Raw genomic sequence first — 15,578 nt, 5'->3', positions numbered from 1 at the left:
TGGTGGACCAACGGACCTCCCCCTGAGCCATTCCATTCAAAAGTTACTTATTACAGCGCTCGACCAAGGCCTTGGGGTTGAATGTGGCACAAATATTGCATTCAACCTCTAGGTGTACGGCTTCCAAACAACAGAGGCACTCCTCATGCGAGTCAGAAATGGGTATCTTCCGACCACATGAGCAGCAACTCTTAAACCCTGCTGGTTTGTCAGACATGAGGGACAGAACAGCAGACAAAGCACCAAAGCCAAAACACAACCAGAACCATTAACCAGGGGCCAAACCACAGTCAAAAACCAGCAAGAAGCCAACAACAACAGCTAACAAAATTAAAATTCAAAAGTAGGAGCAAGAAATGAATCTAAGCCTAAGTTACAACAGATTTTTAAAACAGAGAAAAATGGTGCCAAAAGGGCTGACAATAAGAGAATAGTTAGAATGGGAGGAGAGGCTAAGAGGGTACAAAAACTGTAAACCTAGAACTCTAAGCAGGCAATAAGTAAGTTTAAAAACTATAAAGACAAATGAATTAGAAAATGAGCACTTACCCACAGAAGGACTCAAGCCAGAGGAATCACATCTGTAGCGGTAAAGCAGCAAACAAGATCTGAGGGGTTATAGGGCAGCAAGGGGTTATGGGAGTAGGAGGAGTTAGAACCTAAGATCTGTCTGACAATTTGTGGGCTCGGATCCAATGTTGGAAACTATGACCCAGAAGTGAGGAATAGTGGCATGGATAGCATTAGATTCGAATATGAACATTTTAGTAACCATACATTAGTACCCCCTACATGTGTATAACAATTTGCAAATAAATGAGTACTTAAAAGCTGTTTTTTTTCTTTCTAGTTACTTTAAATAGTCATCGATTTTCCTATTTCTGTTTTATATCTTAAGTGATAGTAAAGACAAAATTCTTGTACTACTACTGCTGTATGCAGGCACACTGCATAGAGTTGCAGGTATTGTGCATTTGATATTTTACTGCATTCTACATACTTGTTATCTGTTTATCTTTGACATTTTGGTTTAAAAGACTCATCAGGAAATCCCAGCAGATATTGCATTGGCTTGTAGGGCAGTGTACGCGGCCAGTGAGAACAGGGTTAATGTCATCTGGGTATCAATATGAAAGACATTGTCTGGGTCAGATATAGTTAAAGCATAAGAAGGACAGAGAATAACAGTCAAATGGCTTTTGAAAAAGGAATTACTTACCACTGCCTAAACTGTTTGTTTTCTGACAGTCTATAATGTTGGAGAAGCTAAAGCATGTAAGTCAGCATCCTGAATCTTCAGTTGTGTGATTGCTTGGAAACCAAGGTAACAGATTTCTACTCAGGCCTGCATTCCATAAAGTTTTGTGTTTATAGATACATAGTTGAAACCAGGGATTGTTGTTAGGAAAATGTCTACAAGGGGAAGTAATTATTGTGTTATCTATCCTGGGGACGCTATAGTTAGGTAGACACTGCCTGAGAGCAGAAGTATGGCGAGAAAACTAAATGTGGTATAGAGGCATGCTTAAACCAGGATGGTAGATGTTCTGTGCTATAACAAGAGTCCGCTACAGAACAGTTATCTTAGCAACCGCCATGACAGACCTCCCAAAGTAAGAGTCATCTGTTTGGAGAAGGGTAAAAGTGAGGACATTCATAACTAGTGTGAAATGAGAAACAAACCTGGAATGTGGAAGTGTATATAAAATCCATTGAAGTTATGCTGCTTAGAATGATGGGTGGTTGATAGGAGTGATATATTGATAAATAGATGCTGTATATATTTGCATATGCACACATGTGCATGAACACACACGCGCACACACACACACACACACACACACACACACACACACACACACACACACACACACACACACAGATATGCAATTAGAATTTCTCATTTCCCTTTAAGATTGTTGTTTATTAATGCTTTAGTATAAGCAGATTATTGCATCTAGCATGTGAAAAAAATTGCCTCACACACAAAAATATGCATTTATTTAGTTTAATACTGTAGAATACTGGATTTGGGGGCTGCAAGGAGAATTTCTATTTACAATATCAGTGACCTTTGTTTTACTAGTAACCCAGGTGATGGCTGATTAGCAAGGAAAGAGTGGAGAGGATCAGGTGTCCAATGGTTAAACCTCCTTCTTTGGAGGTGTGGAATTTGGGGAGTCACAAATTTTCTATGTATTGTGTACATGTTTTGAAAGGGTAGAGGTCACTCTTCCAAATATATTAAGTCAGTGTTACTAAAACTGAAAAAAAGGTATTGTAATGGCAGCAAACCATTTCAAAGAGCAGTTACTCTTGTTCAAGTTCAGTGAAGCTTAGATCCATGTTCATAGCTGTGTACTAGGCTAATGGCCCTGGAGCCTTTACAAGCCTAGCCCATAGGATTACCCTGACATCGTGCCACCTGACTTTAGTTCCTAATGCCTCTGTTGAATAGAGCTAATGGAGTGATCCCTGGGGTGAATTTTCTATTTCCCACCCACTCGTCAAGGTTTCTCTTGAAGAGGGCCAGTGAGGTGCTCTGCTTGACATGTATGGGAAGTCTATTCCATAGCATGGGCAGTATCTGGGTTATGAACCTGTCCCTCCAGCATATTCTGTTGATTGTGGTAATGAGGTTGAGGTCTCTGGAGCGTGTAGTGTGGAGAGATTGGGATTTCTTTAGCTGTAGCATTTCTAGCAGAGATGGGTCAGACATGGCTTTGCAAGTCAAGCAGAGATTGCCTCTAAGTAGGTGATATGAAACAGAGAATAGTTGGAGTTTTTTTGAGTCTGTCCATATAGGACAAGTGTTTAAGGCCTAAGATCCTCTTTGTGAGGTACTTTTGCAGCCTCTCCAGTTGTTGCAGGTGTCTAGTGAGGTACATGCCAAATGTGGCATTGTAATCGATGATTGGCCTAATGAGGGAAGACTAGAGTGAGAGAATGACCTCTTTCTTCCTGGATGCAAAACCCTTAGGTAATGAGATATGCCACAAAGAAGGACATTCTTGCCACAGTGCCAACGTGGTGGTCAAAATAGAGGTTGCTGTCAATCTGTGTTCCCAGATCTCTTATAATGCCTTCTGTGTTCAGTGGACTACCATCAATGTGGTAATTCAAGGAAACTGGGAATTTCCCAAGGGGTATGATGACCCATTTTTTTTTGCATTGAGCTTAAGGTCATGGTTCTGACACCAGTCATTGGTGTCATTGAGGCCTTTCTGTAGGATGTCAGCATCACTTGGGGAGTTAGTAAGAGCTCCCAACTTGCAATCGTCTGTGAACTTTGTCAGCCAGAGTCCTTTTGTGTTGACCTGGTCTTCAGAGAAGTAAATACCAAACCGGAGAGGACCCAGGACCGAACCCTGTGGGACTCCACTTCTGACTGGTCTGCAGTCTGACTTGAAGTCAGCTACTTTCACACTGTGGGTTGTATCTGTGAGTCAGTTTGCAACCCACCTAGTGATACAGGGGATGATGCCTAGCTAAGTGAGTTTTTCTTTGATTCCTGAGTGGGGAATGGTATCAAAGGCCTTGACCAGATCAAGGCAGGCTGTATGAACCACCTTGCCTTCATCCACAGCTCTGGTGACTGACTCAAAGAAGTCGACCAAGCTGAGCAGGCATGATCTACCCTTCACAAAACCAAACTGTGTAGGATCCACAGTTTGGAGATTCCCTGTATCCTTGTTTATTAGGTCCATGATGATGCATTCCATAGCTTTGCATATCAGACTCATCAGGCTAATTGGGCGATAATTCCCAGGGTCTGTAGTCACTCCTCCTTTGTGGAGAGGGATGACTGTAGCAGTGCACCATTCGGTATGGACAAAGCCTGAGCTGAGGCTGTGATTGAATAGGGCACACTGGTGAGGTGCCAGTTCACTCTGTAGTTCATGTAGAACACAGCCAAGGATATTGTCATGTCCCATAGAAGCTATATTCTTGGCCTTGGACAGTGATGTTTTAACCTGTGCAGCAGCAATACTGGTTGCCTGGCAATCTACTGGTATTGAGACTGGTCCTTTGGGGGGAGAGGAGTAAAGTTAGCACTGAATCTGTCAGCCAGTATATTGGCAATATCTGTTGGCTCTGTATAGGAGGTACCATTGGGCAGTACCTCAGAGCAAATCTGGGTATTGCAGTGTAAATTCTTTACATAACTAGAAGGCCTCATGATTGTCTTCGCTATTTGCTGCAATTCTATTTTCATAGCTAGCTTTAGAAGATTTGATGAGGGTTCTCAACCTTTTGTTGAGGCTGATAAGGGAGTTTTTCCAGTCTTGGGACTTCGCCTTATTCCCCATCAGTTTCCTCCTTCTGTTGTAGAGTTTGTTTATGGCAGGGGACCACTAGATTGGCTTCTTTTTCTTTTGAGGAAAGCTTCTTGGTTCTATTGGGTATGGCAAGATCCATGCATTTGTGTACGTGTTTGTACAGTGCATTGGTGTATGACTTTGTGGTCATGCAACTATTCTCCATTTGCATGGGTGTCTTAAAGTTAGCCACCTCTGTTTTTAAGAGCCCAGATTTAGCTTTGGAGAAGTTTTTTTATGGTAGTTACCTTTGTGGAGGGGGAGGAGGGGGATGTGGATTTCCAAGGTGATTAGCTAGTGGCCAGATCTAACCAGGGAGTAGTAGACTATTGGTGTAGAGCAACGTTCGCCCATGTTAATAATGACTAGGTCAACGATGTTGTTACCTCTAGTGGTGGTAAGAACGAGCTGGTCTAGAGCATTGGAATTAATGAATTCCGGAAAGCATTGGGCAAGTGTATTGGTACATGAGTGGTTTTCACAGTTAATCGGGGGGTACTTGAAATCACCCAGTATGAGAGTGTTAGGTCAGACCCTAATATTTTCCAGGGTGCTTAGGAACGTGGAGTGTGAGTCTTGGGACATGGTTGGGGACCTATAGCAAGCTACAACCTGAATTGCTGCCTTACCCAATGTTAGCTGCACCTGAAGTATCTCAGATGCATTATGTTGGGCTACCAGTCTGGAGGTGTGCACATCTTTTATGAATATGGAAACACCACTGCCTTTGGAGCTTCGGTCCAAGTTCTGGGGCTAAAAGGTATTGAATGAGTTATATCCTGGTATTGTAGGGGTGCTTTCCGCTTCCTTGAACCTGGTCTCTGTTACAACACAAATGTCAATGTTCTCCATTTTAAGGAGTGCTTCAAGTGAGTGCATTTTGAGATTTAGACTTCTGGCATTGAGCAGCATGACTCTCAGACTGCATTTCTTTGTAGCTGTTACAGTGGTAATTTGGTCTTTAGAACACTGCCTAAAAAAGGCACTATAGGGGTGGCAAGAGCCTTGGCCAGTATCCAGAAGGCCAGGGGTGACAGATGCAGGCCATCTTTGGCAAAGCATCGAGGTCTGTCAATCATGTCATTGCAGTCAGACAGATACTGGATCTCCTTAGAATTACACCAGAAACTTAGCCAATTGTTGAAATCAATCATTTTCTGCTTGTACTGTGGTATCATTCTGGGTGATGGTAGGATGCTGCTCAGTGCTAGGGTCATGCCCACCTGGGTTACATAATCCAAGAGCTCCTCTATGTCTCTTTTCAAGTAGTCCAGCGAGGTATGTCTCAGGTCATTCACACCCACATGTACAACAACAGAGTCATATTTGTACCTGTTGTTGAGGGACCTGAGTGCGTGCGTTATGTAGCAGATCCTGGTGCCTGACAGGCAGCTGACTGTTACTTTCTCCTTATTCAACTTAGTGAGTGGGACATCAGTGTGCCTCACTATCGAGTCACCTATGACTAGTGTGTTGGGCATGCTGTTTTGTCTTAGCGGCTTTGGTTGAGTGGCACACTGTTTAGGAGAATTATGTGTCTCATGATTAGTGTTGTGTTTTGGTGGCTGGGTGCATTTCTGCCTTGGAGGTCTCTGCTGTTTGGGTAGATTTTTATTGAGAGCCTCCGCGAAGGTGGGTGTATAGTTTGTGTTTTTATATGAAGGCAGTGCTGGTGTGTGTTGTGGAGCGCTATGTGTTCCATGTGGTGTGGTGAAAGTGTTAACCTTCTTCTCTTGACCAGATATTCTAGTCTTGGCTGGAGAGTGTGTGCCTTCCAATTTGGATATATAAGTGCATCTCTCACAAGTCTGAGTGTTGGGAGGTAGGAAGAGATGGTTGTTAGTGTTCATGAGGTAGTTGCTACATTGCCTGAGGATGCCCATGTTCACCAGGTTAATACGAGAAAGCACAGTGAACTGACCTTTAGACATGCCTGGAGGGGTGGTCATTAAAAAAAAATACTAGAGCTGTTTCCTTGTAGAACGTTTAGAGCTGGTAGCACTTTTGTGTGCTACAATAATTGCTACAAGAAGTCTGGTAAAATGCTAAACTAATAAGCTAATAAAAGTGCAGGAGAGGAGAGAACTAGCAGATCTAAGGGAAAAATTGAAGAGCAGACTTTGGCACCGCTCAGAAGCTTACAAAAAGTCCTGGATACAGCAAATCAGTATCTGGACTAGACTAGTTACAGAAAAGGTGGGAAACAAGTACAAATGTGGAATTTTAAACCGGAAAGTTGAAAGAGATGGAAAAAACTGCTGAAACAGCCATTGAGCTACAATTTCTGGGCCAGAAACCACTCCTCTTATGGTAGATGGGCTACCTAGTGCTTACCGCTCCCTCTGATAAGCTAGAAGGCTTCCCTCCAACACAGAAAGGTTTGGGGGGGTTCAGAAGCTTACAAACAGTCCTGGATACAGCAAATCTGTACCTGGACTAGACTAGTTACAGGAACGACAGAAAACAAGCCTTAATGCAGGCTTTTAAACCAGAAAGTTGAAAGAGATGGAAAAACTGCCCATATGGTCAATAAACTACAATTTCTGGTCGAAAAAACACTCTTCCTGTGGTAGATAGGCTACCTAGTGCTTACCACTCCCACTGATAAGCTAGATAACTTCCCTCCAACACAGAAAGGCTTGGGGGGGCTCAGAAGTCTACAAGCAGTCCTGGATACAGCAAATCTGTACCTGGACTAGACTAGTTACAGGAAAGGCGGGGAACAAGCACAAATGCGGGCTTTTAAACCAGAAAGTTGAAAGAGATGGAAAATCTCCGCAAACAGCCAATAACTACAATTTCTGGGCCACTCTTCTTGTGGTAGATAGGCTACCTAGTGCTTACCACTCCCAGTGATAAGCTAGAAGGCTTCCCTCCAACACAGAAGGGCTTGGGGGCCTCAGAAGCTTGCCAACAGTCCTGGATACAGCAGATCTGTATCTGGACTAGACTAGTTACAGGAAAGGCAGGAAACAAGCGCAAATGCTGGCTTTTGTCTGTTCCTCAGTATTTATCAGTTAGGTTTTGCTGTATCCTATCACTTAACTCTTTGTAGTATCATCACTAATATCGTTACCATGACTATTAATAAAGAGGCGATTAAATGGTTGCATTGCTTCTGAACGGATTATATTTTGAAATTAAATCAACTGATTTTTAAGAAGTCAGCATTTATACCTCATTAAGTAGTGGAGTATAGGAATAAAGTAGTAATTGTTTCAGTTCATGAAGGAGTTCCTTGATTAAACATTAATGTTGGTTAAAGAGATCAAAAGAATGTGCTGGGGGCTGTTGAAGTTTATTTCTACAGGATGAATTAGCATAAATAACCAAGTAAATTTGTATATTGTCATCCAAGGAAATGGAGCCAAACTCAAAAAATATTGTATAAAACCAGCATAACCCTGCAATACTAATTTGCATGGCAGACAGCTGGTGGTAGTGTTACAAGAAAGTTTATAAAAGCCTCACCACAATCAACCTTCTATTAAATAGTTTAGCATTTACACCACAAACAGACTTCCATTGCGCAGTTTAGCATACCGGAGTTGCAGCATTTATCACTGAATACATAAGTATAGTTTGGAGGAATGTTCAGTTCATAAAGATAGGGGATGCAAGGATTAGAACTGCACTCAATGCTGTCCTCTTTAGAGTGTGGGTTAGTTACGTAATGCTTAAAGCATTATGACTTCTCTATAATACTCCCATTTGTTCCTTTCATTGATTGCAACTGATACAGTCAGTGGTTCAGCTCCACCTCTGTTTGCTTCCTTTGTTTCTGAACCCCCACTCCTGCAGTGACACTCTTCTGGTACTTTGTTTACACCTGGACTATGTCATCATGACCATGACCCCACAGTGGTATGCAAATTACATGCCTAATGAGGCTTGTCTGTGAATCAAAGCTACATTGTTGAATCGTGTCTGTATAGGTGGTGGAGGGGGCTGTTTCACGATGAGGACCACATGGTGGTATTAGATAATTGTTTTACATTTACTACTTATGCTGCACTCAGTTTCAGAAGTGGAAGATGTCTGTGTCATTGAGTACATCTTTCCCCTCTGCAAAATATGATCATTCTTGGTTGTTGTATTACAAGTTAAGAAATATACGAAGCAGAAATATCTGACGTGAACTAAATGATTATACACAAAAAGATTAAAAATATGTAATGAAAATATATGTCACAGAGAATTTATCCTCTTTAATCCAATAAGCAGTTTTCTTTCAGCTTGTTATTCATTTGTGCAGTACATAAGCCCATTAGGGACATTTGTCTTATTTCGTGAATAATGTAGGAGTGCTGTTGAATTTTCATGGTAATAGTCCCAGTATACAAGTATAGAATCAAACCTGGGACTATAAAAAAGCTTGTTAGCAGCACCTAACCCTAATCTTAGTTTTACATTTTCAAAACAGCCAGTTAACACAATTGAGAGTTTGCTTTCTCAGTATTTCAGTGAAACTAAAGGTATATAATGTTGATTTTGACATTAAAAGATAAATCGCTTTACTTTATTTATATACTCCATTACTTTCTTTTCCTTATGCATATTTTGCACATTTGAGCAGCAGGATTGCTTTGTTGTTAAGACTGCTGCTTCACAGTTCCATAATCTTTAAGGATCAGTTTTGACTCCTGACCACTATCAGTGTGTAATTTGCATGTTTTTCCTTTTTCTCTGTGGCTTTCTCTCAGTACTGTGGTTTACTTCCATCTCACAAATAAAAATATATTGCATTTAATTTGCTCTTTTTTCCTTGGACATGCGTAGATGTGGTCAGAGATGGACTACTTTACTTACCTGCTTAACAGGAGAAATGTTATGCACTGAACAGGTTTGTGTGCATGTGTGTGTGTGTGTGTGTGTGTGTGTGTGTGTGTGTGTGTGTGTGTGTGTGTGTGTGTGTGTGTGTGTGTGTGTGTGTGTGTGTGTGTGTGTGTGTGTGTGTGTGTGTGTGTGTGTGTGTGTGTGTGTGTGTGCGCGAAAAACAGATTTGGACACAGGACTATAAAGCACTGTGTGTATATGTGTGTGTGTGTGTGTGTGTGTGTGTGTGTGCGCGCGTGTGTGTGTGTGTGTGTGTGTGTGTGTGTGTGTGTGTGTGTGTGTGTGTGTTTGTGTGTGTGTGAAAAACAGGTCAGTACTGGTTACTAGGCTAATGGCTCTGGGGACCTTAAAAGCCTAACCAAGAGTTTATCCCCAAAATCTGTACATGTGTACAACATACGGGAGACAAATTTGTAGTTTCCCATCCACTTATCAAGGTTGTGCTTGAAGATGGTCAGCGAAGTACTCTGTTCGACATGTATGAAGTCTATTCCAGAGAATGGGCAGCTTCTGGGAGACAAACCTGTCTCTCCAGCAGGTTTTGTTGATGTTGCATATTAGATTCAGGCCTTTTGGGCAGGTAATGCATGAGCAGTTAGACTTATGGATATGGAGCATCTCTGGTAGGGCAGGGTCTGAGATTGACTTGTAGGCAAGACACAGATCACCTCTGAGCAATCTGTACGAAACCGAGTAGAGTGAGAGTGATTTGAGCCTGTTCACGTAGGACAGGTGTTGGAGGCAATGGATTCTCTTTGTGCGGTATTTCTGTGGCCTATAGAGTTGGTACAGATGTTTGGAAAGGTACATACCAAAACAGGGCATTATACTCAATTATTGGTTTAATGAGGGAGGAGTATAGAAAGGCAATAACCTCTTTTTTGTCTGGATGCAATCCCTTTACTTATGAGATTAACCAAGTAAAAGGCTTTTCTGACCACTGCTGCTACATCATGGTCAAATGTGAGATTGTTGTCAACCTGAGTATCTAGGTCTCTCACCACAGGTTGTATGCTTAGGGGGTTGCCATTGATGTGGTAATCAGTAGAGGCTGTGTTTTTGCCAAATGGTATGATGATACTTTTTTTTTTGCATTTAACTTGAGACCATGACTTTGGCACCGGTCATTAGTTTGCTGTGAGACCTTCTTGCAGTATGTTAACATCACTTGGGGAGCCAATGACAGCACTCAGCTTACAGTCTTTAGCAAACTTCGTCAGCCACAGGCCTCTTGTCTTTGCCTGGACCTCTGAGAAGTAGATGCCAAACAGTAGGGGTCTCAGGAAAGATCCCTAGTGACAGGTCTGCTATCAGAGGTGAAGGCACCTATTTTGATCTTGATGGTCCTGTCTGTGAGCCAGTAGGCCACCCACCTGATGAGATAGCGATTTACTCCAACTTGTGTTAGCTTTTCGATGATGCCCGACTGGGGCACTGTGTCAAAAGTCTTGGCCAAGTCGACGTATGCTGTATGTACCGACTTTCCCTCATCCAGAGCCTTGGTGACAGTCTCAAAGAAGTCAACCAGTTCAACAGGCAAGATCTGCCCTTGACAAATCCGAACTGTGTGTGGTCAAGGGCTTGGAAATTGCTCATGTCCTTGTTTTTGAGATCCATAATAATACGCATCATGGCTTTACAGATCAAACTTGTCAAGCTAATGAGACAGTAGTCACACCACCTTTCTGCAAGGGGATGACAGTGGCAGTTCTCCACTCTGCTGGAATGAAGCCTGTACTCAGGCTGTGGTTAAATAGGGTGCTCAATGGCAAAGCTAGTTCTTGCTGGAGATGGTGCAGAATACAGCCTATGATACTATCAGGTCCCATGGAAGCTGTGTTCTTTGCCTTGGATAGGGTCTTTAACACTTGATCTCTGGAGATGTGAGGTGCGGGACAAGTATTGGTGATGTCAAAAGGGACTTTGGTGGGGTGTAAGTGGTGAAGTTTGAACTGAACCTATCTGCTAGCAGGTTGGTTAAGTCAACAGGATCAGTATAAGTGATACTGTTAAGTACTAATTTGGAAAAAAACCTGGGCTTTGCCATGGAGGTTCCTAATGAAACTGAAAAAGGATTGGTGGTTTCCCTTTGTTTTGGGGGCTAGTTTAGATTCATAATTGGCTTTGGAGATTTTCACTAGTGATCTAATTTACTTGCTGAGGCTAAGGAGGGAGTTTTTCCCATTTGGAATTTGTTCCTTTTTACACTTGGACAACAGTTTCTTCCTTTTGTTGTAAAGCCTATTGATAGAGGATGTCCACCAAAGAGGTTTGTGTTTCCTTGAGGAACAGGTTTTAGTTCTATTGGGTATGGCTGAATCCATGCAGTTGTACAGGTGCTTGTATACTGCATTGGCATACTGTTCAGCATAGTCTTGAGTCATGGAGGGGGGGGTCTATATCTGTCTATAACTTGGATTGTTGTCTTGCCAACTATCAGTTGCACCTGGAGTAGTTCCAGTGTGTCATGCTGGCAAACCAGTCTGTTGGTGTGCCTGTCCGTAATGAAGATAGAGACTCCACCAAACTTAGTTTTCTCAACCTCATTTTTGGGTCGGAATGTGTGGAAGGAGGTATAGTCTGGTAAGGCTGGGGTGCTGTCTGCAGCCCTGAACCAAGTTTCTATGACCACACAGACATCTGCATCTTCCAGTGCAAGGAGAGCCTCCAGTGAGTGCATTTTCAGGTTAAGGCTTCTAGTGTTAAGCAGCATGACCTTCAATTTGCTTTTTGACAGATCTTTTATGTTGGAAGATTTGTCTTTGGGACAGTGCCTAAAAAAGATACAATGGGGGAGGCAAGAGCCGTGGCCAGTGGTGACAGGTAGAGGCCATCTCTGGCAAAGCATTGAGGCCTGTCAACCCAGGCAGACAGATACTGGATCCCCTTGGAATGGCACCAGAAACTAAACCAATTGTTGAAGTCAGTTTTTTTTTTGGTATTGTGGTTTCATTCTTGGTGAAGGTAGGATGCTGCTTAGGGCTAGGGCCATACCTGTCTGGGGCACATACTCTAAGAGCTTAATTATGTCTCTCTTCATTTAGTCCAAGGAGATAGAGCTCAACTCATTCACACCAGCATGGACAGTGACAAAGTTGTACTTGTTGTGGAGAGACTTAAGTGCATGTGGTGGCTTCTGGCACCAGACAGACAAACTGACTGCGACCTTCTCCTTGTCGAACCTGGTGAGGGTGACATCAGTGTGTCTCACAACTGAGTCACCAATGACTAGTATGTTTGGTTTATTGTTATGCCTTGTGGGCTGTGATAGTTTACATTTTTTGCCTTATTGGCTGTGTTTGTGAGACACCGGTGTGTTGTCTGCTGTGTGTGATGTGTTTGATGTTGTGTGCGGAATGTCAGTGAGTGTGTTTAGGTAAGTTTTTAGGTGCATAGGAGGGTGTATGTTGTGCTTGGCTATGTGATGTGAGTGGTTAGGTATTTGTGCAGGCAATCTCCTCTTTGTCAGGAGTACTGACTGTGGCACAAGAGAGCATGGATTCCAGGTTACTGATTTAGATGCATTTTTTGCAAGCAGATGAATTACATGCAAGGAGAAGAGGGATGCCAGTAAATATGAGGCAGTTGCTACACTGTCTCAGTATGCCCATGTCGACCAGGCTGTCAGGAGAAACTGATAGGAAGTGTCCAGACATAGTGTTCCGAATACTTGGGCAGACTTATGGAGAGAGAGTTTTGATAAGGGTTTGTCCACAAGAGTGTAGACCACAAAAACTTTCATAAATGTAAAGTAACTTGCCTGAAGCACAAGTGCTAAAATCAAAACTAAGATGCTTAGAATAACAGAAACATTTAATCAGGCTGCTAACAAAGCAGTAATAAATGCAGCAGAATAAAAGCAGTTGAACACTTAAGAGAACGCAGCAAAAAATAGGTAATAATGTAGGAAGAACACAATTACAGTAAAAGCAGCTGATAAAGTGTAAAAGTTTTTTTTGACATAGGACTGTAAAGCATAGAGAACAGATATTGTACGCTATGGACTACTGCTCAACATAGAAGCTTTAATGATTTTCTTCACTTTATTGTCTGTGAAAATGCTAGGTCATACATCAGTACAAAATCAGTGACTCATACGTTTTTTTTGTGAAATCCAACACTTTCTTTCTTTTTAGGTGTTCATGATGTTCATTTTGGCTGTCCAGAATAAACGTTTGTACGTGGTGTAGTTGTTTACTGTTTACATAGTAGTCCAGTTATTTTGACTAATCATGTTTCACTACTGGCCCTCTTCATCTTTTTTCTGTTAAACACACTACTTTCCACTGAAATTAATTTATTCCACCTGTTAAGCCATGAACTGATATGCTGTATTTTGTTACAAGCAGCGCTGTGGATAATGAGGAGCAAATGACAGGTAAAAGTTTTTATTTATGTCTTATAAATATTATATCCACATTTATACAATGTTCTGTTGTCCATTACAGGTTACTCTTGTGTGATCAGTATGCATCTCATCTTTCAACAGTTATTTGGTGTCCATTTTTGATGACTTGTGTGAAATGTGTAGCCTTAAATTAAAATCAGTAAATATGCTTTAATCATACCTCTCAACCTCTAATAACAAGAAATCTGAACAAAGCCAAAAATACCGGGGAGGGGGCAAATACTCAAAAATAGGGACAATTTTTAAATATTGGTCTTACAATCTTAAAACATTGATATAATAACAGGTTTTGTGTTAGCATGAATTTTCTAAAGGGTATGAAGTCTGAAACTCGAATGTCTGTCATTATTTTCTAACTTCAGTCCTTAATGACTTGCCAATGATTTGCTAGAAAACCACAATTTTATGAAAAATGGACTAAAAATATGAGGCAAAAATCTGTACAGTCGAGAGGTATGTAATATCCCCTGACGTGAAAAATAAACATATCTCACTGACATTGTCAGATTGTGTAACATTTGTATGCATCTCATCCATTCATCAATCTTTCCATCCATCCATGCAACCTTCTATATTCTCAGTTGCTTGTCCCTGTAAATGCTCTGGCAATATCAAGCTGAACAGGATACAACAGACTTTGTCTGGTCTGCAGCTCATCCTGTGATATTTCTGGGTGTTCCCAGCTAAACTGACTGATATATTCTCTCACAAATATTGTGGCTCAGCCCTAGGGTCTCCTTCCAATTCATTATTACTGGAATGCATCTGGTGGGACTTAAGAGGCATACTCACAGGGTGCATAAACTACCTTTACTTAATTCCTGTGATATTGTATGATCAATTGCCATGTTATGAAGTCTCCCTGTATTCTAATCTCCTGACTGTGTTATAAAGACCAAGAACAGCTAATGCAAGAAGGAGCCTTACTGCTGTTGCTTATAGCCATAATATCATCCTACTGGACAATACTAAAACGACAAGACCAGAAGTGAGAATGTGGGCACTGAATAAATGAATGCTAGACTGAGAGCTTCACTGTGTTACTCAGTTCTTTCTTCATGACTACAGTCCAGCACAAAACTTGCAGTACTGCTACCAGTCCACCTGTCCCACTGGTTAATCTCTTGGTCCTGTCATCCCTCACTCATGAACAGCACACATATTCATAAACTCCTGTATCTGAAGAAGCTACCCCTCTCCTACATACACAGAACAATTATTCCAACCTTTTCTGGAACAGAACCATGAACTATGGTTTATAGCTGCTGATTTTTATCTCTCTGTCACACTCAGCATATCAGAGATCACAGCATCATTTGCCGACACCAAAGAGTCAGCTTGTAAGTCATTGAACTGGATACTATATAGCTGTAGATTGTACCAATATCCTGTCCATGAAAAATCATACACAGAAGTGGAGACAAGAAACATCATTGCTAGAGTCCTATGCTTACTTGACATGTATTTGATTTAATGATGGGGATGTAGACACAATTCTTGCATCTCACATACTGGGACTGAGTTGCATGCTGTTCTGGCCCAGTCATTGTACTGCTGTAGCCCTCTCCCTACAAGACATTGTGGGATATGCAGTCATATTCCTTGTCCAGGTCCATAAAATATGTGTTGTCAGTGCTGGTAAAGTCCCTTGACCCTTTCAGTATCTGTGTAGGTGAAAAGAGCTGAGCCTCTATTCTTCAACCATGAGAGAATTCACATTATTCTGCCTAAATTAGTTGATCATCTGCTGGAAAAAGTATCCATTCCAGTATCACAGTATAGACATTTCCATGGAAACTGAAAGCTGTTCTCATTCTGTAAGTGAACAATCTCCTTCTGTGCCTCTTTTGGAAAATGTGGATCACCATCACAGTTTATTAGTCCAGAAATACTCTTCCAGCTTTTCATGTAGAATTGAAAATGTTTATTAACCATGAAACCCCAAAAATATCCAGAGACCGTCAGCATTTTTGAATGGATCTCTTTCAATCCTGCATCCCTGCTATGGCAAAAAT

At 41.6% G+C, this 15,578-nt stretch overlaps 1 protein-coding gene across 3 annotated transcripts in view; it reads left to right on the top strand.

Moving 5' to 3' along the window:
* Nucleotides 1-15,578, top strand: part of LOC122794421 (low density lipoprotein receptor adapter protein 1-like) — a 1,120,082-nt gene that overhangs the window by 1,080,094 nt on the left and 24,410 nt on the right. Inside the window, exon 9 of one of the 3 annotated variants that reach the window (XM_044062792.1) lies at nt 13,505-13,533. The exons of the other annotated variants lie outside the window; for them this stretch is intronic. Coding sequence (XP_043918727.1) covers nt 13,505-13,533 — 29 coding nt within the window. The remainder of the gene's footprint in view (nt 1-13,504; nt 13,534-15,578) is intronic. 3 annotated transcript variants of the gene reach the window in all.

Source organism: Protopterus annectens, chromosome 2.part1 (genome assembly GCF_019279795.1).
Source record: "Protopterus annectens isolate FY-2018-M chromosome 2.part1, PAN1.0, whole genome shotgun sequence".
Lineage (NCBI taxonomy): Eukaryota > Metazoa > Chordata > Ceratodontiformes > Protopteridae > Protopterus > Protopterus annectens.
Note: the sequence above shows the minus strand (reverse complement) of the source record. Positions and strands in the feature narration are given on the sequence as shown.